The following is a 24547-nucleotide window of genomic DNA, read 5'->3' as shown; positions in this document are numbered from 1 at the left end:
CAACCTTTATGAATTTGGTCAGAATTCTTGATGAAATCTGGGTGGGATTGTATTTGGGTCATCTGGGGTAAAAATCTAGGTCAAATAAATAGAAAAACCTTGTGTTGACAATAGAGGTCACAGTTTTCATCTAATATTTATGAACTGTGGTCAGAATGTTTATCTTGATGAAATCTGGATTGGGATTGTATTTGGGTCATCTAGAGTCAGGAACTAGGTCACTAGGTCAAATCATAGAAAAACATTGTGTAGACAATAGAGGTCATAGTTTTCATCTGATCTTAATGAGTCAGGTGAGCGATTCAGGGCCATCATGGCCCTCTTGTTTTCTATTGATAACAATGTGCAATAATTACATCAGTTTTTTTACCCATGTAAGGAATAGTGCAAGTGCCCTTTGGATTGGAAAATTAGTGTGTCATTTTGACTAAAATTGTGAATTTCATTTTGTGTATTTTTATAACAATGTATGATAAAATTGATTATAAAAGTGGAGTTTTTAGTTTACATGTATACCTCGTATTTGCTGAAGTTGAATTAAATGTCATATTTCAAAGAGTACGTAAGTTAATTAAAGGTTGGGATTTTTGATAGTCCTTTGCTGCATCTTTACTCAGCATTATGTAGCATGTTTCATTTCAGCAATGCGTGCTGCACCTATGTGGGGTATGGGGTATGCGTAATCTGTCAGTGCAACATACATGTTTGTTTGTTTCATTTCAGCAATGCCAGCCGCACCAGTGGGTGGTATGGGGGGCCTGTTCGCAGGGGGCGTGCCGCGCCTTCCCAACAGAGGGGGCCGCACCGCAGGAGGGGCCAGCAGGGGTAAGCTTGAATGAACCAGTCTCCTTCTGGGAAAACTTGGCGTAATGCGTTATGGTTAAGTTGTGTGAATGAGCCTGGTTCTGGGAAAACTTGGCATAATGCGTTATGGTTAAGTTGTGTGAATGAGGCTAATTCTGGGAAAACTTGGCCTAATGCATTATGGTTAAGTTGTGTGAATGAGTCTGGTTCTGGGAAAACTTGGCGTAATGCGTTATGGTTAAGTTGTGTAAATGAGTCTGGTTCTGGGAAAACTTGGCGTAATGCGTTATGGTTAAGTTGTGTGAATGAGTTTGGTTCTGGGAAAACTTGGCGTAATGCGTTATGGTTAAGTTGTGTGAATGAGTCTGGTTCTGGGAAAAGTATTGTCCCAGATAAGCCTGTACAGCCCACAATGACTTATCAAGGACAACACTTTCCACCTAAACCAGATTTTCATTCAGAAGAGACTTCCTTTAAATAAAAAATTCTGTAAAAGCAGAAAGTTTTGTCCCTGATTAGTCTGTAACGATTGCACGGGCAAATCTGGCATACACTTTACCCCTGATATCCAAGAACAAGGCTTAAATGATTGCAAGTCAATCAGACAGTTGGTAATCTAAATTAGCACCTTGCAAGTCAATCAGACAGTTGGTAATCTAAATTAGCAAAAAAAAACAACACAAGCCCTGAATTCGAACCCAGCTTGCACAGTTTAACAGTTTTATATTTTAATATCTATAGGAGGATTGTAACATTTTATTGGGCAAAAAGCAATAATATTAGAATTAAGGCTTTGCGTGGTCAAACTTCTTGGGTCAATGTATGTTGACTTCCAATATAAAGGAATGGCACAAATGCTGTTTGATACTTGTATGTGCATTTCCATTTTCTTAAAATACTGATTCTCTTTTACAGTGATCATGCAACACATTATGATATTGGGAACAAATTTACTTTTTTAATGGGAACAAATTTACTTCTTTTAAATAATTAATGGTGGTACATAATCCTAGTTTGTATACATTTTTCAGGAGCACCTGGTTCCGCACCACTTCGTCCCCCAGGAGGTAGCAACCGGCCAGTAGCCAACGGTTTGTCCAACGGACCCACAGGCCGCAGTGGACCACCACCCCCGCCACCGGCAGAAAACAAACCAACACACGCTCACAGTGAAACGGACCTTTCACGTATCAGTGGCAATGTGGGAAATGTGTCAAATTCAATAGCAGGACTAAATATTAGCAGTGAAAGTCTGAATCATGTGGTATCGCGGACTCATTCGTCAGGGGCTTCATCGAGTGTTCCCAAGGCAATGCCCCCTCCTCCCCCAAGTCGAGGTCCCCCCTCAGGCCCACCCGTGGGCGCAGCTCATGGTGCTTTAAATCGACCGCCTCCCCCAAATTCACGACCTCCCAGCATATCTGGCAGGCCGCTGCCACCACCCCCTTCACCAGGGCTGTCCTCTGATCGCAATAGTGTGGGGTCAAATAGAGAAAGTCTATCATTTCCCCCTCCTCCTCCCTCAATTAGTGATAGCAATTCGCGGGCGCCCCCTCCTCCTCCCAGTTCAAATAAACCGCCACCCCCCTCCATCGAATGCAAATAAACCCCCGCCTCCCCCCTCCCCAGGAATTGGAAACCATAACAGATCTGCAGCACCACCCCCTCCCCCGTCTTCTCGCCCCCCTCAACTTAAACCACAAATGTCTAGGCAAGATTCTGGCCCCCCACCCCCTCCCCCCACACTGCCGCCCAGTGGGAGGGCAGGCCCCCCTCCCCCACCCGGTAGGACCACACCCGCCAGCGCAGGGGGAACTATTGGTCGGTCAGGAAGGACTGGGCCCCCACCACCTCCCCCCATGCGAAATAATGTGGCCCCACCTCCACCTGAGAGACGATCTTCAGTACATTACAGTGGAGGACATGATGGTATACTGTTCTCTTATCTGTTGCTGAAAGTACCTTTCTTTACCATGTACTATGGCCAGTTTTCAATTCTCTATCTCTATTCTGAGTGTGCTATTTTGTGAAAAAATCATTTTGCAATCCGAAATATCCATAATAGAATCCTTCATTGGCTATACAAAAATCGGATGAATGTTATGAATAGCGTGCAATACATGGTAAAGTATGGTATATTAGTTTATGAATTAAGAAAAATAATCTTAAGTGTTGTGAATCTGTAGATGATACTTATTTTGGTATTAAAATGTTGTGTTTTTCATTCAATCGAATATTGCATAGGCTCTATAATGTTAGAAAAAAAATGTGATTTTATAAAGTTAATTCTTAATATTAAATAATCAACAATGATCTTTGAGTGCAAAGGAATTTGATTTTAAGGCCTTAAAATATACGTGCATCAGAACACAAAACCATTGTTTATTTACAGGTCAGGTATACAAACATTACTTCTTTGCTAATATAACAACTTTATTTGTCACCTGATTTAAGAAGCAATAATCGCATCTAGTTGATCTTTTTCTAGATGAACATTTTTAGTATGAATAAGTAAACAGTAAGACAGAAACATTAAGGTATTGTGAAGCATTTACTGCTGTCCCTTACAAAGAAGCAGTCAATAGGCCTAACGTCAAGTATAACATACATGTTATCAATTTACATGTATTAAGATTCCTTGGATAAACACAGTTTTAACCTAATACCACTTAGATACGTATTATCACGCATATGTAGTCCCTTAGAAAGTTCCATTTCATATAAGACTTTTCTTACTAATTTCAAGTTTTTAAGGCTTCATTTCCAAACCTATGATACTAATAAGCAGCAAACAGCATAAAACCTGAACAGACTGGCGAGTTACTCTGAAACTGTTCTGGTTTTCTGCTGGTTGCAAAAGCCATTTTCACTTTGCTTCTTATGGTTAAAAGGGTTAAGCAAACAGTCTTCATGCTAATTATTAGCGCTATAGCCATGGGTGGGTGATATGTAATTTTGGCTTCCAGAAATTTAAAATTTTATATGCAATGTAGTCAGGCTATTGGATTTGTTTAAAATCCGGAAGTAAAATGATTATCGCCGGTGGTTTAAATATATTTCAGTTAAGACTGTAGTCTATTTTTATTATGGAAAGTTTCAAGTACTGAAAAGTCCTGATGTTTCAATTTCAGATTTTGAGGAAAAGTTCCACTTTCATCTCCCTAACGAGTTTCCTCCTCCTGAGCCAATGAGTAAAGACAAGAAAGCCTATCCCAGTAAAAGTGTCCGCAATAAGCCAGGTAGGTCATCCCAATCCAGTGCTGGATTGATCTGATATTTTCATTTTAGATATGTTCTTGAAAAATTGGGCGTACGCTAAACAAGGACGACACTATCCGCTTTTTTGAAATTTTTACTTAAAAGAAAGTCTCTTCTTTACAAAAATTAATAAGATAATCTGGGACAATACTTTATGCACATGCAGCCCAGTTTTTCCAGAGAAAGGCTTATTGTTCATGTTTATTTTTTCGTGGGCCAACAGAATTTTTTATCCCATCATCAGACGTGCATTGTCGAAATAAACCACTGTGGAATACATTTTCCTCTATTTCGGCAGTGCTGAAATATAGCTGTCACGCGCGGCGGAGAATGGTCATATTACTTGGAATCAACTTTAAAGTAATCATTTTTAGTAAAATCGAATCAGATTCAACAAAACAAACAATTTGATACCAAGATGTTATATATTTTTAACACATAATGCAACTCAAAAAGCAAAAAAACATTATTTACAAAAATTAAGTGCGCGTACTCGTGATGTCATTATTAACACGTCATACGACACAATGCATGTTCTTTCACGCTAAAGCTGCAATGTTTAGTGTGTTTTTTAACCAGGTTTTCCGAAGGAAAAAACTGGTTATTAGATTGGCGAATGCGGGCGGGCTGGCTGGCTGGCGGGCTGGCTGGCTGGCGGGCTGGCGGGCTGGCGGAATAAGCTTGTCCGGGCCATAACTATGTCGTTCATTGTCAGATTTTAAAATCATTTGGCACATTTGTTCACCATCATTGGACGGTGTGTCGCGCGAAATAATTACGTCGATATCTCCAAGGTCAAGGTCACACTTTGAGTTCAAAGGTCAAAAATGGCCACAAAAATGAGCTTGTCCGAGCCAGAACTATGTCGTTCATCGTCAGATTTTAAAATCATTTGGCACATTTGTTCACCATCATTGGACGGTGTGTCGCGCGAAATAATTACGTCGATATCTCCAAGGTCAAGGTCACACTTTGAGTTCAAAGGTCAAAAATGGCCATAAATGAGCTTGTCCTGGCCATAACTATGTCATTCATTGTGAGATTTTAAAATCATTTGGCACATTTGTTCACCATCATGGGACGGTGTGTCCCACGAAAGAATCACGTCAATATCTCCAATGTCAAGGTCGCCACGACTAAAAATAGATTTAAAAAAAAAAAAAAAAATTACAAAGGGGGTTAATTTTTTTTGGTCATTTCAAAAGTTCAGTTTGAGTTTTCTCCCTTTATCAGATTTTTTTTTCACAATGAAAACCTGGTTTTGTGACAATTTTGTCCCTTGTTTTTTCATTATTTCTTAAAAATCGGGGACATACAGGTATGATAAACAGAAAAACAGGTTAGTAACTGATCTTTAACCAGGTTTTCCGAAGGAAAAACCTGGTTATTAGATTGGCGAATGCGGGCGGGCTGGCTGGCGGGCGGGCGGAACAAGCTTGTCCGGGCCATAACTATGTCGTTCATTGTCAGATTTTAAAATCATTTGGCACATTTGTTCACCATCATTGGACGGTGTGTCGCGCGAAATAATTACGTCGATATCTCCAAGGTCAAGGTCACACTTTGAGTTCAAAGGTCAAAAATGGCCATAAATGAGCTTGTCCTGGCCATAACTATGTCATTCATTGTGAGATTTTAAAATCATTTGGCACATTTGTTCACCATTATGGGACGGTGTGTCGCACGAAAGAATCACGTCAATATCTCCAATGTCAAGGTCGCCACGACTAAAAATAGATTTTTTTAAAAAACAAACTTACAAAGGGGGTTAATTTTGTTTGTTCATTTCAAAAGTTCAGTTTGAGTTTTCTCCCTTTATCAAATTTTTTTTTCACAATGAAAACCTGGTTTTGTGACAATTTTGTCCCTTGTTTTGTAATGTATTAGGCTAGGCACGATTAAAATAATGAAACAATGTTTGCTTAAAATAACTTTGGGATTTTCGGTGAAGTTCGATTTTCCTATTCTAAAGAAATAAATTCGACAAAGAAAATTGATGGGATAAATCGAGTACTAGGTCGGTGCCGAATAAAGCAAAGTTTATTTTGCTCGGCACGAAAATCTGAACCACTCGCCAAGGCTCATGGTTCAGATTTTCAAAGCCTCGCAAAATAAACTTTGCTTTATTCGGCACCGACCTAGTATTCTCTATATATCAAATGATGAATAATTGTGAACATGTAGTTGTAAATTTATCTTGTTTTTCTTTCACTTTAAAGGTGGTAAACATCCCATACTATAGCATACTAGCAATACAACAATAATTTGAAAATTAGTGAGTTGAACTAAACCTAAATTCGAAAGTATGTATATGACATCACAATTTTCAGCATTTTGATTATTATTTCTAAGCCATGAGTGGCAATCTGGGAAAATTATGCCTAATGCGTCCTTTAAGACACCTCATTTGAACAACAATTACACCTAATGCGTCCTTTAAGACACCTCATTTGAACAGCAATTACGCCTAATGCGTCCTTTAAGACACCTCATTTGAACAACAATTACGCCTAATGCGTCTTTTAAGACACCTCATTTGAACAACAATTACGCCTAATGCGTCCTTTAAGACACCTCATTTGAACAACAATTACGCCTAATGCGTCCTTTAAGACACCTCATTTGAACAACAATTACGCCTATTGCGTCCTTTAAGACACCTCATTTGAACAACAATTACACCTAATGCGTCCTTTAAGACACCTCATTTGAACAACAATTACGCCTAATGCGTCCTTTAAGACACCTCATTTGAACAACAATTACGCCTAATGCGTCCTTTAAGACACCTCATTTGAAGAACAATTTTGTACTAGCAGGAAGTTTTGCCTCTGATTTTAATATGTGTTGACAGTAAGGATTGTCCATGTACATGAACACTAGCATTTTCATAGGTGTTGAAGAGATTGTGAACAGTCTGTGTTGGTGTGTGTTTAAAGTTAAGCAGTATCTTTCAAACTTGTTCAATTAATTAGAAAATAATTAAATTTGTCCATAACCTATACTTTAAAAATTACTCTTTTAGCTCACTTTTGTACAAACTGGTCCTGGTCAGTTATTGTGGTCACTCAGTGTTCTGAGTTCAATGACATCCAACCTAAATTTTTAGCTCATCACAACTCTAGGGGCTACATTTTTAACTAGTTAACTAGCTCAAATCACTGAAAAGCCCTGTTGCGACTGGAGAAGCCATATTTGTTGGCTCAATCTTTATGAAACTTGTTCATTATGCTTATCCTTACAATATCTAGGACAATTACCAATCTTGGATCATGTGCATCCAACAACTATGCTACCAGATCAAAATTGTTATGTATAACAAAATTGTATGACTTAAACTTGATGCAACTCTGTTTTCGTGTCAATATAAAGATCATGTGTGAATATGGGTCACATATGGTAAAAAAACACAACTTAGTCACCAGGTCAAGTCTTGTGTGATTTGTGTACATTAAACTCTGGTGAGCTCTTTACAGCTGTCATGGCCCAATTGTTACAGCTGTCATGGCCTAATTGTTACAGCTATCATGGCCCAATTGTTACAGCTGTCATGGCCCAATTGTTACAGCTGTCATGGCCCAATTGTTACAGCTGTCATGGCCCAATTGTTACAGCTATTATGGCCCAATTGTTACAGCTGTCATGGCCCAATTGTTACAGCTGTCATGGCCAAATTGTTACAGCTGTCATGGCCAAATTGTTACAGCTGTCATGGCCCAATCGTTTTACTGAATGATTGTTGCTTTATTACAGATAGAAGACCCCCACCCCCTCCTCCAAATGTTTGAATGTTCCTGCCAGCTACTACAACAAAAGGGTCCCTGGGTTTATAACTATGGTAACGTGCTGGAAGAATAAGAACCATGGCGACAGAATGGGCGCTGCCTGGTGGCTGTTTGTGATATATTGAATGATTGATGTAACGGGAAGGTGATTGGATAGTTGATAATCATGAAATAATAAACATCAGTTGCATAGAATGCAAATCATGTGCATAACTTACATCGGTTTGAATGTTTGTATATGCAACTACCAAAACAATTCCAAGTTACAATTGCTAATTGTTGGTGCCGTGGGACGACATATCAATCAATACTTGATTGCATGAACCAGTCAGAGGGGATTCCTTCAAAGAGTTAAAGCTCAAGGATCAATCACTGTGATGTACTGGCATGCACGCTTACACAAAACCAGGTTACTCTATGTATATATACAGGGGTGTGATTTTTCCTCCTTTCAGTTGATTTCCTCTCTTTCAACGTCAAACTTATTTTACAAATAGTTATTTACTTTACTGAATCTTTATAAAAATTAGGAGATTGATTTAACCCTGTAGGGTGGGGGTAGGGCATTTTCCTCCTCTCAGGTGGTTCTTAAATCCCACCCCTTTCTGATAGCATCAATAAAAATAGCAGATGCATTAGCCATTCTGTATAAGGATCAGAGTCAGTGAAGGGGTATAGTTAATATTGCACCCCAAGTGATGTCTACCAATTGCAAGGGCCAAGGTTAACAGTAATTGTCAAGATGGCAATATTTACTTTGCCCTGATAAATACCTATTATATTTTTTATTATTCTACAGAACAAACATGCTGTACTTAAAATAAAAAACAAGTCAAACATGTAGCTATTGTCTGGGAATCAAGCGCTGATCAAAATTAATTCGTTTGATTCATTTTAATTCTGATTATTTGCTTGAATGTAATTATTTGAAAAATCAATGCTTTTATTATTTATAGCACTTCATGCTGCATAGATTGAAAAAGTGTGCATGATCGGAATTCATTATGTTATTTGGCGGGGGATATCAAATCATTGAATTTGCTCGTTGATATATAACGTTTATGTAGGGATGGGTATTTGTAAATTTACCATTAGAAAGTCATGGGAGTTTTACTAAAAAGTAAAAATGTTCTTTTTCATAATGACTTGTAAGCCTCTTGTACAAAGGTCTTAACCCTTAAAGCGCTGGAGCTGAATTTTAAAGGCCTTTGCAAACAGTTTGGATCCAGATGAGACGCCACAAAACGTGGCGTCTCATCAGAATCTAAACTGTTTGCTATTCTGATAGTATTCTTTGAAAAAAAATCGAAGAAAATGCTAATTTTAGAAATTCTGCAGACGACATTTTAGCAGACGACAAATTTCCCAGCATGCAAAGGGTTAATCCTGTTATTCTGTGGACAGAACTGTGTAGAATTAGGCTTTATATGGGAAGACATTATCACTTCTAATATTAATGTCAATGAAAGATTTCAATTATAAGTTCATGCAACATGATGAATCCCAAAATTTTGCAATGTTGTTTAACGTCACATTCCACATAAGTGTGGAAAACGCGTTAGGCTGTAGACAGACTTGATGTTATCAGCTTGGGAAAGAAAATAGTTACAGCTGTATAGTGTATGTTAATATTTTGGCAGTGGGAAACCTGATGTTTTCACCATATTGCATACCTCAATATTTTTTTGCAATTCATAGCATAGCAACTTAATATACTCTAGTCCACACACTTGTTAGGTTTCAGGTCCCTTTTGTTTGTGTGATTCACATGTTTTGTTCCACCAGTTATTGGTGCAATTGCAGTTTGTCACTGTTACATCCGCTAGAGAAATTGAAATATAAGTTTACACTGATTCAGACAACTTATTGTCAGTTTTGTATGAGTTGCGTCTTGAAAAAAAATTGGTCTTATGCCATATGAGGCAAGCGTTGCTCCAGCCCAGCTTGTGTAATCAGGTCGATGTCTGTTATAAATTTTAAAAGGTTTTGTGCACTCATCAAGAAGGGGGACTCCTGACCAGACTGCATGGATGGCATAGGAACAATTGTTTCGTGAGGCTGGTCATTTTATGTATTACCCAGTAGTAAAGACTGTTCTGTTGAATCTGATCTGAAGTATTTGTGTCAAAAAGAAATTTGTTTAGATTGTTATTGTTTTATCTAATTTAGTACAGGATGTTTTGTTAAATTATTTTAACTTTAAATCAACTTGATAACAAAAATGAGTTGATGCCTTTTTTTTAACCATCATTTTGCTAATATCTGCAAACACAATTCTTGTGACATGAAGTTCTTCTGTAACATTTTCCTAAAGCTGTATAAATACAGTCTTAACAAGTAAACCTTTTGTCAAGATTTCTTACCTATGGTTTACTGATGACTGATAGTGCATTAAGCACTTCCAAATAAGTGTTGTACCCTACATTGCTTCATACTCTACCATCAGGTGAAGGATAGAAAAACAGCCTTGCATTTTACTATTTAAGTATGTCTTAACCCTTTCTTAAGCAAGGTAAAATGGCTTTTGCAACCAGCATAAAACCAGAACAGCCTGCCAGTTACTCGCAGTCTTTCTTAGGTTTTATGCTGTTTGCTGCTCATCAGTATCTAAGGGTTAGAAATGAAGCCTTTAAACTTGAATTAAGTAAGAAAGGTCTTTAATTGAATGTTACTTTCTAAGGGACTACACATGCATCAAAATACGTATCTAAGTGATTGAGGGTTAATTGTGGATAATTACTTGTCTCAATAGTTTATTTACATTCCAAATATTATAGTAGACAAACAATATATTAATTTATTTTACACAAGGTCTGTATACTTTTGGTATAGAAATGGTGTATCACACATTATATCATGTAAAATGAAGTCAGATTGTTTGTTTGAAAGTATGTTTAGTTATTACAAAATGTAGATAGTGAGAAACAATATTAGTTAAACAAGTATGAGTGGCATAGGCTTGCACATGATTTATATTCATTTAAACTACTTAATTAGTTTAATGTTCTCTGATTGCTCTTCTTATGAGTATCTTATGTTTAGTGTTAATACTAGCACAAAGTTGCATAATCCAAAAATCATTCAACATTGTCAGAGCAAACTATGTATTTTTGCAATTTCTCAATTATTTTGTATGTAATTTTTACAAATTAATTCTCATGGACTCTGATTACTTATTTCTAAAACTGTATGAACATTTCTTCAATTAGTTACCCATGGGACATTTTTGTACAATGTATAAGATCAGTTGAGAAATAGATGTTCTGGTTAACAAGAAAATATGCACATATTATGGTTCATAAAACCATATAAAACAGAAACTGTCTTATAATAAAACTGCAGTGAAAAACTCATATTTAGCTCTAGTTGTCACAGTTCATACTAGCATATGACATACATAAACATGGTGTTTTTTATATTAATATTTAAAATATTGGCAATGGTTTTCATCACATGCCCTATACTGATTAATTTAAACCTTTCCTACTCAAAAGAACAGTGACAATGGCTATATGCAACCAGGATAAAACCAGAACAGCCTGCGAGTAACTCGCAGTCGGTTCAGGTTTTATGCTGTTTGCTGCTCATCAGTATCTAAGGGCTGGAAATGAAGCCTTTAAAACTTGAATCTAGTAAGAAAGGTCGTAAATTAAAAATAACTTTGTAAGGGACTTCACATGCGTATCTTAGTGGTAAAGGGTTAAGGTGGGCTTGAAACAATTATTTGCTATAAAATAATGACACCAAAGTTCATGCTTGCTATGCTGTACTGTTAATTTCAATGTTTTTTTGAGTGTCTGATTTTGTTTGTGTGTCATGATATTTATGCATCAGCAATTTAAAATGGTATTTACTTTGATGGCTGTATATTGACTTTTGATAGATATTATGTTCTATTGACATGTGCAGCTTGTCCAATCTGTGTCCATTCCGCTTGTTATTGTTTTTGTTCAGAGTTCTATTTTGTATTCTAATAAATATAAGCGTGCATTTCGACGAGAACAGATGTGTATATAATTTTTACCAGTCATTATTTAGCAATTTGTTTGAATATTGAACTCGGCATATATGACAGAGAAAACTAGTTGAACCTTGTTTTGCACCCATGACCTGGTCAAATAGAATGTTGATTTGTGTCTGGTCAAGTGATGTGATATAAAAATGACACTTTTTTTTTATTCACATGCAGTATCTTATTTTTCTTAAGCATTGCTGATCAGGATAGTAATTTCTAACATGTATCATGTTAAATGAATACTTATGGTTTTGGTGATTAGAAATATGCAACGGAAATTGTAGCCATCTAGAACTTTACAACCAGGCAGTTCTAGGCATTAAGAATCAACTAAAGTCAGCGATTGAAAGTGATGTAACACAGTCAAACATCATAGTGAAATGAAGCAATACATTGTTTTTTTTGTGCAGAAATTGTACTTCAAGTATCATGTATAAGAATTTTTCATGGCAGTGAAATTAATGGGGTTGAAAAAAAAACTGTCAATTATGCTTACATATTTTTATGTGATGGCTCAAGTATTGAGCGTAAAATATAATATGAATATATCATAAATACATATGAATATATTCATAAATGTATGATTATTTACCATGATGATGTATATTTTAGTGTATTATTAAATTAATTATTTCAAGTAATAATACTACACAAAGATTTATGCAGATGTTTGCTTGTAATATATATTACGTATGATTACAATGATTACCTGTAATTATACACTATTATTTATGGCAAAATTTTAAAGTTTATTTTTCACATATATTACAATATGTCTCTGTAATTGTTCGCCTACATATTATACGCTTATATCATTCATCAAGATAATGTCTTTGAGTGGTTACAATATACATGTATAATCTTTGAGTGGTTACAATATACATGTATAATCAGTAAGACATTTGTGTTCTTCAAACTACACTGAACTTTTTTTAAACACAAACAAGTGTTGGTGCTTTGTTTTCTTGCACTGCACATCGTTATTCAGGCTTTGACAATACTGTAGATTAATTTATTTTGGTGACTTTTTTTCTAAATTTTTTATGTTGGACTTTATGTTCCTTTAACATTTATTTGTTTAGAAGACCACTAAAATACACAAAAATTATTGCCTGCTGACAAACAATATTGGTTTTACAGAAAATAGTGTTAATATGCTGAATGTAACAAGTGTACATCTCTAGTTAATGCATACTTCATCATACATTAGTTAGTCCATGGGTTAAAATAACCATTGTCTAACTCACTTGCTGTATATTTAATATTAATATATATTTTGGACACAGCTAATGTTGCTGGTTTAAATGGCACTTCCAGTGTATTATAAGTTTACTGTAATCTGTAAAAGATGTATAATAAAAAATAATTATTATTATTATGTAATTACTGTCCAGTCACAGCACAAAATATTACCTTAACATTTTAAGCACATACAATTTCATGTTAGACCAAATATTTGTCACTCAAGTTTCAAAAGAAAATGTTATCAGATTTTTATACAAGAATACATATTCAACAAAAATTAATTAAGCAACTGTTGTTTCTGAATGTGTTTAAGGATAGAGATGTTGACTGTGATTGATATTTGATGCATTATATGTGTTTGAATCACTGTCTTTTGTTTAGCTTTCTATATTCAGCAATTGATTTTTGCATGGAATGTTTCTATGTTAAAGTCATTACTACTTTGTATGCATATATTGTATAGCTATGTGTACCAAGCCCTATTCATGTAACAATCTGTACCCACTCTCCTTTGTTAATACTGGTTTTTATGTAAAATAAATTATGAATCATGAATAAATAAATTGTAAATAAAAACTTATTTATCCCATTTTTATACAGACATTGACGGTATAACCTTATGGCATAAACTAGCCTGTCTCCCACCTTGTTGAATATCGCGTGCACGGACTACTTTTTATTCTACCACTGAATGATTTTTCATAAGAAATCTCTAGAGTCGAGAAAACTTTAGCTTTAAAATTATACGACCTTCAACCTTTAGATCTAGTCTAAGGACATAATTTTTCGCCATCAGTATAATGAATCAGCTGATTGATGGTGTCATAAAATGACATACTTATTGCGTCTTTTTTGTGATGTCATCTTTTGGTGTACACAAAACTAGTAATACTAGTAGTAGTCGATGTCTGGGAATAAAACATTGAAAACGTGCATTTTTTTCGTGTTAATGAACTGTTAATGTATCGTGGATGTTATTATGAAAAAGTGCATATTCTATGGACTTCTTACCTCTGATGGAACCGGTGAGACGAAGGATTTAGATCTACATGTAGATCTAGCTTATTCATGTTATTGATTTTCAGAATGTGCGTGCCTAGATTTGGATGTAAAATTGTGTGTGTAGAGTATAGTGATGGGTTAGTATTTTTCAGTAGTCTATTCGAATTGTTTTGGTTATGGATGCAAGTAAACGTAAGGGTATTTTCTTTGAAGAATAAACTTTTTTTTTGTTATTTGATCAAAGAAAGTCTATTCAGTAAGAATAACCCGTGTCCGTGTCACAAACTACACGATGTGAAGGCTAGATCTAGACGCCATCAAAATCTGCAGCGTCCATGAACAAATTAGGCGAGTATATTTTTTTGATAATTTATGTTTCGAACGACTCTGTGTGTAAATCTACATGTACATGTATGTTGACATCGACATCATTTTGTTAGGAGCTATCGCCGCCATATTGGATTTTGATCATTTTCTTTCGAAAATAAAACTTTTTCGCGGTCATATTGTGTTACAATTTGCATGCTGCGTAAAATTGAATCCAGGCATATGGTATTGTTTTTTCTCGTTTTACATTTTTTGTGTGAAATTTTTTATGTCCCCCACTATAGTAGTGGGGGACATATTGTTTTTGCCCTGTCTGTTGGTTGGTCTGTTGGTTGGTTGGTTTGCGCCAACTTTAAAATTTTGCAATAACTTTTGCTATATTGAATATAGCAACTTGATATTTGGCATGCATGTGTATCTCATGGAGCTGCGCATTTTGAGTGGTGAAAGGTCAAGGTCATCCTTCAAGGTCAGAGGTCAAATATATGTGACCAAAATCGCTCATTTTATGAATACTTTTGCAGTATTGAAGATAGCAAATTGATTTTTGGCATGCACGTGTATCTCATGGAGCTGCACATTTTGAGTGGTGAAAAGTCAAGGTCAAGGTCATCCTTCAAGGTCAGAGGTCAAATATAAATGGCCCAAATCGCTTATATAATGAATACTTTTGCAATATTGAAGATAGCAACTTGATATTTGGCATGCATGTGTAACTTATGGAGCAGCACATTTTGAGTGGTGAAAGGTCAAGGTCATCCTTCAAGGTCAGAGGTCAAATATATGTGGCCCAAATCGCTTATTTTATGAATACTTTTTCAATATTGAAGATAGCAACTTGATATTTGGCATACATGTGTATCTCATTGAGCTGCACATTATGAGTGGTGAAAGGTCAAGGTCATCCTTCTAGGTCAAATATATGGGTCAAAATTGCTCATGTAATTTAACTTCTGCAATATTGAAGCTAGCAATTTTAAATTTGACATGCATGTGTATCTCATGGAGCTGCACATTTTGAGTGGTGAAGGGTCAAGGTCAAGGTCATCCTTCAAGGTCAAACGTCATATAGGGGGACATTGTGTTTCACAAACACATCTTGTTAATACTATTTTGCGTACCAGAACAAATACATTCAATATCACTACGCATGGTTGCATTCATTAGATTTAAGATTTTAAGCACTTTTAAGAATGAATTAAACTTATTGTTAAGGTTATTAGATCTATTTATTTTAAATGTCACTTTGAAAAAAAAAGGTATAAATAGAATACTAGGCCAAGGCTCGCGCTCCCGGCTTTCTAAGCTCCACAACATAAACTTCTCTGTATTCAACCTAACCTAGTATTCTCTATATCTTTTTATGTATGTCTTGCGTAAAACATTATTTGACAAGCATTTGAAAACGTATACCAGTAAGAGAAATAATACAACTTTCATATCACCAATATTACATTCTGTAGTTGTAAATGCTACTGCTGCTGTTGCTGCTACTATGGGAAACTAACTTGCAACACTTCTCTACAGTGATAGTTGTTTTATTTTTGAGCATGAAAAAAATTACAACACTGTACATGTATTACAATATCCAAACATAACACACAAAATGTTCATAATGCTACTCCGTAGCACCTTTAAAAAATGGAAAAGATAATAACATGATTTTAAATTAAATTGATACTAAAGACACGTGGTGTCATACAAATGTAGAAGTGTATCATTGAGTTGAGAAAACTATATATCTTTGACAATTATAGCATCTAAATCATGTGGGCACAATACAGTAGTATTACTGGCCTGCCAATATTTGGTCTTGACAGGTGTGGCGTTAGCATTTTGGGGAAAAAAAGTCAGGTATCATCTCTGATGCACAATCTTAAATTGTGATTACATGCAACAAGTTATATTAAAATTGTCTGCTAAATGATTAAGTAACAGTCTGAAATAGATCATACCGATGCAGGAATGCATACACAGGATGAATGTAGAGTCTAAGAGAGATGGACAATAGTGCAATGCTTAATGCCTTCTATATAGGGAATATAAAGATGCTAACAAAACTGTACAATTTGAGCTTTTTCACAAACGTGACAAAAAAAATACCCCCCTACCGCTTTGTCACAGTAATAGCAGCCACTTCCAGGGCTATTTTCAAGGGCACATATCACTGAAACAAATCTATCACTTGGCATGCAAAAAACGTCTTGCAGATGGTTATGATATTTCTAGTATCAATTTTCTGGTAATACCTTGAGAATTTTTTAGTATTTTCCCCTGCAAACTTATATATTTTTTGTAATTTGGCCATAAAATTGGGTACATAACCAGCAAGGAACATGTGTACCATAACAAGGGAAAATTATGTCTTTCACATCTACGCAGCAAGACGATGCAATATTTCAATTTTTAATTTAATAGCTTGATACCTGTAGAAGAAGTTTGCTCAAGAAATTAAGAACATTTAATGCATACAAATGCTTCAATTCAAGGCCACATTACTCAAGAAAGTGTGGATCACTGCGCATGTACATTGACTATCTAATCTATTGGTGATGACACATTTCAAGTTCCAATGCAATCACTAAACCCTTTCCCACCTAGAAGCAAATTGAAAATGACTATGTGCAAACAGCCTAAAACCATAACAGCCTGCAGGTAACTACCAGTCTGTTCAGGGTTTATGCAGTTTGCTGCTCATCAGTATTTTATGATAGGAAATGAAGCCTTTAAAACTTGAATATAGTAAGAAAGGTCTTTAATTAAATTTATATTTCTGAGTAATAGAAATGCCTAAAAATAAGTATCTTAGTGGTAAAGGGTTCAGAAATGTGGATGTAGTTTTTGCCCCAGAAAATAAGAACATTTTATGTTGAGAGAGGGACATACCAACTACGAAGCCAACCAACCCACAACATGACTCCTATATACCCCATGTCAAAATTTCTTTGCGGGTGTATAACAACATATTTACTTGTTAAAGTGACTATTGACTATTCTAAGCTATACATTTATGCACAATTATAGACTATTCTTCATCAAGCCACTGCTGTATAACAGAAATACACATTGGATGAGTTTTAAACATACTAAATCAAAATCATTCAATGCATTGTAAGCCCTGGCAGTGCAATTGGTCACAAAATAAAACAAAAAAACAATGCATACATGTACAGTGGAAAGCCAAGCCAAGTTAAAAGCAAGAAACTGTCGGAGACGGGTGATGCTCCCCAAAGGTTTTTTTTGTCACAATATTGCACTATATATTCAGATAAAAGGAAACGTCTTGAGGGCACAGTAGTTGGGGGGACAAGAATTTTATTATAGAAAATTTCAAAGGGCCATAACTCTGTGAAAAATCATCCGACCAGAACCCGCTGATAATATGCACATCTCCTCTTGGTAGTGAAGCTTCCCATAAAGTTTCATTGAATTCCGGTCATTAGTTGCTGAGAAATAGCCCGGACAAGAATCGCACTTTATGAACAGTTAATGGAAATTTTCAAAAATTTCAAAGGGCCATAACTCTGTGAAAAATCATCCAACCAGAACCCGCTGATAATATGCACATCTCCTCTTGGTAGTGAAGCTTCCCATAAAGTTTCATTGAATTCCGGTCATTAGTTGCTGAGAAATAGCCCGGACAAAAATTGTGCACAGACAGACAGACGCACACATAGACAGACGAATGGGCAACTATATGCTTTCCCCAAAATAAATTTTGGGGGAGCATAATAAAAGCAAGATAATTATTAAAAAGCATAACATTTATCACCTCTGAGTATTAGTAAAATGCGCTTTCAGATGATTTTAGACTATTTGATTTTTGCATTTATACATTTCATTAATAAATTATGCTATTCAAGAAGGTATCATTTGAAAATAATTGGCTGTTCTAAGGGTACACAGTATTTAATATATAAATCATCAAGTGAGACAAAAAATCTAAACGACAACGTTATGACCTTCAGATATAAATAAAACATACTTATGATTCTTACAAAACCAAAAGGAATTGTAACAGCAGAGGTTTGTTTTAACAATCTAATGCTATTTTATGAAACAAATTTCTTACATTTGTAATTAGTTAAATCACCTAGATTACATTCTAAGCGTTTACAGAACAGACAATCAAATTATGACAACCATTTTAACTGTATTTGATACCTCTGAAATACAAATTGTACACATTTAAAGGTAAATCAACAACTAACAAGAGGGTCAAAGGCCCTGGATCACTCCTCTGAAACCCAAACCATCTGTACTGCTTTTATATGCTTTACAATAACTACCTTACAACTGGCAAGATTTCATAAGAACAAATCTTCTGACCAAATTTCATGATGACTGTTTAAACATGTTGTCTTAAGAGGGTTAAGAAGCTTTAACTTTATTTGACCTAGTAACCTAGTTTTTTTTTATATCAAGTAAATGAGTTTTGAACTCAACCCAGATATCATTCCAACCAATTTTCTGACCAAGTTTCATGGAGATTAGGCACTAATTGCATCTAGAGTGTTAACAAGTGTTTTCATTCATTTAACCTAGTGATCTCGTGTTCTACCCAAAGTGACCCAGTTCCCAACTTGATCAAAATATTTTGGAGAAAAAAAATGTGCCAACCAATTTTAAAGATAATTGGGGTATTAATGTCACCTCAAGGCCTTTTATTTAATTTGACCTAGTGAACTATTTTATGATACCATTTGACCCAGTTTTGAAGTCAGGAAAGATATATTATAGACCAATTTCAAGAAAGTTGGGCGATAAATTTATCTCTTGAGTGTTCACAAGGTTTTATTGTAGCCATATAAGGAAAACTGCCCACCACCCCCTGATGGCCATGATTTCAACAGATACATGTAATGTTAGAGTTTGGCTGAGATATTATTTGGACAAATGTTTTGAGCAAAATTCATGATGAGTTGGCAAGATTTGAGTATTCACAATTTTTGTTCTTTAAGTTGACCTGGTGACCTAGTTTTTGACCACACATGATCCAGTTTTGATCTTGGCAGAGATATCTTTGGGCAAAATGTTCTGACCAAGTTTCATGCAGATTGGGCAATTAATATGGCCTCTGGAGTGTTCACAGGGTAACTGTTGATAACGCACAACAGATGACAAACTACAGACAAAAATCAATAACAAAAGGATTTTTGTTACTTAAATGGAGCAACAAATTACCCTTAAACAATAAATATCATAAATATGGAGCTCATTTCACCATTACACAACAAGCATTAGATGTGTACACTATAATTAAATTATAACATAAAAATTAAAACTTAATGGTTTATTATTTACAAAAACGGTTTATGCTTTAAAACAAGTGACATTTAAGTCAACATATCATATTTAAATCAATATCTTCAAAAACAAAGGCCATAAAATGTGCATTAGCTATCTAAATTCCTACTTATAATAATCTTAAATGAGTTTTCAAACCACACATTGACTAATAGTTAACCATATCTTTATGCTGCATTCAGAAGATCAACAAAAACATCTATACAATCAAAAGCAATAACTAGAAAAACACAAACGATGTTCATTCTCAAACATAATATCACTACATATATATTCATATATACAGGTATAACCAGATCTGTAACAGACACAGAAGGACACATATTTGCACATAGACACGTGGCATTTTGCCAAGAACCAATCTTGTAATACACAAGTTTTTCTTTCATCATTTGTATTTAATTAATGTTACAGTCTAGACAAATGGTATTATGCCCATTTGTGACCTTTAACCTATAATAATGACATTGACCTCTGAGCTATGGCAACAGGGCTCAAGCCATACACCCTGTCACCCCAACTCCATCATATTGAGTACCTGTGGCAAATCATTGTAAAAGTGTTTGATAACACTTTCATCACAAGGGTGTCAAACAGTTAAATAACAGTTACACTTTTGTAAGCATTAATATGAGTATACTATGAGTAAAACAATAATTATTACAGTATGATCAAAACAATCACATATAATAGAGATTAGCAACCCCTTTCTGAATCCAGTATAACTCTAACTTTATTATAAGATTGTATACCGGTACCATAACATTTTCACATAAAACCAAAGACAAGCAGTCAAGGGCACAATAATATTAATAACTTCATGTTAAAATAGAAAGTTGATTAAATGTTGTTCAAATGCTGTTAAAATGTCTCACGATAAAAAGTTTTGCAACTTTCAACATCAATTCAGCTCAAAAGCACTCTGCTAACAAGTTGGACTTAAGAGAAAAAATAACAACTTCTGACAAAACAGTTATAAAAATGCGACCAGCAACATTGAAGATGAGCAACAAAACAATAACAACAAGATACATGCTGTATCTATAGAATAATTTATCGAAAGATGAAATGAAAAATATACCCCCTCTTCTTCGAAGGGGGGCATAAATATCAATTCTATATACATGAAATTAAATTTATCATATACATTATATTAAGCTATTTGAAATATCTACTAAATATAAATGCACTCAAACAAAAGTATTTATACATTATAAATCTTCATAATATACACATCAATACATATGCTATTTTTAAAAACAGGTCATCATAACTAGTATTGTTTTAATATCACACTAAACAGTATGCTAACAGAATCGACAACACAACAAATTAAAACACAATGAGCATAACAAAAGCAAATATCAATACCAACAGAAAAAAAAAAGAATTGCACACAATTATCCTTTTGTTTCAATAGAAAAAAACACAACAATTAATCTTTTACTAACAATACATGTAATACATTATCACTCTTCAAGAAATAACCAATTACAGCGCTGTTGCATAAAACAAGTCAACCTGATGAACAATTTCCAACAGCTCAGTTTATGTTAAACATGCCAATTAGTTTTTGTAAAATGATGGAAGCACATGCCTGAAGCATAAGCTTCAATGGGAAAAGCTCCAGAACATTTAATTTTGGACTGAAGTTTTCAGAAAAATCGTGAGCTCATCAAACTTCTGTGTTTGAATGAAAATCGCTGTTAGCAACAGAACAATTATATGTTTTTTTATGCAAAGGCTACTAGTTTCTTAAGCAACAATCACAAAAACCAACACCTTTGTATACCTTTTTCGAGATTATAGGCGTGTCCTTACACAAGGGTGACTAAAACTTTCTTAACATGACCTGACCAATTGCATGCTCATTTGAAGCTCATAAAGGGCTCATATTCTTTCTGCAATGTCCATCACGCAGCTAGGTGAAGCAAAAAAATATTTAAATAATTTATAATATATAACAAGATGTGTTTGTGAAACACAATGTCCCCCTATATGACGTTTGACCTTGAAGGATGACCTTGACCTTGACCCTTCACCACTCAAAATGTGCAGCTCCATGAGATACACATGCATGTCAAATTTAAAATTGCTAGCTTCAATATTGCAGAAGTTACATAACATGAGCAATTTTGACCCATATATTTGACCTAGAAGGATGACCTTGACCTTGACCTTTCACCACTCAAAATGTGCAGCTCCATGAGATACACATGCATGCCAAATATCAAGTTGCTATCTTCAATATTGCAAAAGTATTCATAAAATGAGCGATTTTGGCCACATATATTTGACCTCTGACCTTGAAGGATGACCTTGACCTTGACCTTTCACCACTCAAAATGTGCAGCTCCATAAGTTACACATGCATGCCAAATATCAAGTTGCTATCTTCAATATTGCAAAAGTATTCATAAAATAAGCGATTTGGGCCACATATATTTGAGCTCTGACCTTGAAGGATGACCTTGACCTTGACCTTTCACCACTCAAAATGTGCAGCTCCATGAGATACACATGCATGCCAAATATCAAGTTGTTATCTTCAATATTGCAAAAGTATTCATAAAATAAGCGATTTTGGCCACATATATTTGACCTCTGACCTTGAAGGATGACCTTGACCTTTCACCACTCAAAATGTGCAGCTCCATGAGATACACATGCATGCCAAATATCAAGTTGCTATATTCAATATAGCAAAAGTTATTGCAAAATGTTAAAGTTGGCGCAAACCAACCAACCAACAGACCAACCAACAGACCAACCAACAGACCAACCAACAGACAGGGCAAAAACAATATGTCCCCCACTACTATAGTGGGGGACATAAAAAAACATCATTGGAAATACATGTTACAATGATTCTTTTTCTAAATCGCGTAAAATTTACTCAAGTTCTTCGTTTTCGTCACAGAATCTGTAGAAGTAGGGCATGTCGTGAAAGTCGTGCTCTGAGGTCACATGACATATGACCCTCCCGCGTACAAGTGTCCTCCCGTAGCTGATCGCCTCGCTGCGACCTTGACACAGCCCGACCTTGATCAGCCAGTTACAGAGCGCGCTGCCACAGAACACGGCGTCATATGTGCGGAAACGGTACCTGAATGAGTGCAAACAGAGCTCGTGATATGAGACATATATACAGACGCCAGCCTCGCTCTGGGAAAACTAGGCTTAATGCATGTGAGTAAAGTGTCATCTCAGATAAGGGATGACACTTTCCGCTTTTTTGGTAGTTTTTGTTTAACCCTTAACCACTTACATAGGAATTTTTACGAATTTACATTTAATTAAAAATCTTTCTTACTAGATTTTAGTTAAAAGGTTTTATTTCCAACCCGCAGATACTGATGAGCAGCAAACAGCATAAAACCTGAACAGCATGCGAGTTAATCGCAGGCTGTTCTGGTTTTATGCTGTTTGCACATAGCAATTTCCACTTTGCTTTTTATAAGGGAAAGGGTTAAAGAAAGTCTCTTCTTAGCGAAAAGCGAGTGTATTTCCAGATTAGCCTATGCGGACTTCACAGGCTAATCTTGGATGACGCTTTAAACACACGCAAAAAGACCAGTTTTCCCAGAACACAACACATACATGTATAGACAGCATTAACATTTTGATAGCTTTCAATCAATTACTTTGTTTACCAATCATGGGTTTATATCTGTATCAGTAAACAAAAGAACATAGTTCTATTATCGAATCTCTTTGGTACAAAACCTTGGGAAAAACATTTCAAAGTTGTGGCTATAATTTGCAGGCTATGAGTTAATTGCATGAGTTTTTATGCTGATATCTTACTTCATATTGCGTACGATGCTCTTCTCGCAGTGCTCCCTGTGGTACTTCTCAAACTGCTCACAGAGGTGCAGGTCCTCGGGTGTGATTTCAGACTTGGCCGGCAGGTGAACCACCTCCACGCCGTACAGACACTTACGCAGTCTACAGATGATAAACACAAACATGATCAATAGTGAATGCCATAAAATTGAGTATGTGACATGCTGATGTGTTATAACTTGCAACCCACTTCTAAAGTGGACAATGCGAAAATACATATTTGTAGCCCAAGTAAGGTTTAAAATCCTGCAGTGTAGCTTTGCACTCATTTTTGTGTTTAATGTATGGTAAATATCCCTAATTTCTAGAGATATTGAAAAAGAAAAGTTCTATTTTAAGACACCGTGTCTGTCATGTAAAGTATTCATGAACATCTTTCCACAACATGATTTATTGGTTCTGTTTATTTTTTATATTTATCATTATAAGAAGGTATTGCATATATGGTAAATTATAATACAGTGTTGTTCTGGTGGGTTGTATCGCACTCTTTGAATGTGTGACATCCCATTCCACTCGCCCTGAATACAACATCACACAATCAACTCGCCTGATATAAAGCATTGGAACACCACAATTATGTAATACATGTATTTCTATGTCTCAATTGCTTCTATAAGTAAGCATTCTTAAGAGTGCATAATGTTTACAGATAATGCAAATTATGATACAGGAATAGTTATTTTAACAACATATAAAGCCAATTACAAATTGCAAAATAGACAATGCTACAAGTATATATACATACTATTCTGAAACTTAAAGTAATCAATTATTGTATTATGAGCAATTTCAATCTCAATCTGTTTCCATATAGCTTACAAAATAAATGACTTATATTAAACTGATATGATTATTTCATTTATACGTAAAAACTGAGTAACCAAAACAGATTTATAACACATGCAAAGTAAATCTATACCTGCACATATTCACAACAGACAGAACGTTACCATGG

General features: G+C 35.3%; 2 protein-coding genes across 5 annotated transcripts in view; one reads left to right on the top strand and one right to left on the bottom strand.

The window, feature by feature from the left end:
* Positions 1-13681, top strand: part of LOC127855230 (uncharacterized) — a 62271-nt gene extending 48590 nt beyond the window's left edge. For both annotated transcript variants that reach the window (XM_052390655.1, XM_052390654.1), the window contains 4 exons: positions 724-825; positions 1836-2733; positions 3936-4043; positions 7816-13681. In XM_052390655.1, coding sequence (XP_052246615.1) covers positions 724-825; positions 1836-2410 — 677 coding nt within the window. In that variant the 3' untranslated portion in view covers positions 2411-2733; positions 3936-4043; positions 7816-13681. The remainder of the gene's footprint in view (positions 1-723; positions 826-1835; positions 2734-3935; positions 4044-7815) is intronic.
* A 2272-nt stretch (positions 13682-15953) lies between these two features.
* Positions 15954-24547, bottom strand: part of LOC127855555 (integral membrane protein GPR155-like) — a 42761-nt gene continuing 34167 nt past the window's right edge. For all 3 annotated transcript variants that reach the window (XM_052391282.1, XM_052391283.1, XM_052391284.1), the window contains 2 exons: positions 23551-23691; positions 15954-22849 (listed from right to left, as the gene is read on the bottom strand). In XM_052391282.1, coding sequence (XP_052247242.1) covers positions 22636-22849; positions 23551-23691 — 355 coding nt within the window. In that variant the 3' untranslated portion in view covers positions 15954-22635. The remainder of the gene's footprint in view (positions 22850-23550; positions 23692-24547) is intronic.

Source organism: Dreissena polymorpha, chromosome 13 (assembly GCF_020536995.1).
Source record: "Dreissena polymorpha isolate Duluth1 chromosome 13, UMN_Dpol_1.0, whole genome shotgun sequence".
NCBI lineage: Eukaryota > Metazoa > Mollusca > Bivalvia > Myida > Dreissenidae > Dreissena > Dreissena polymorpha.
The sequence above is the reverse complement of the archived record's forward strand: the minus strand, read 5'-3'. Positions and strand labels throughout refer to the sequence as shown.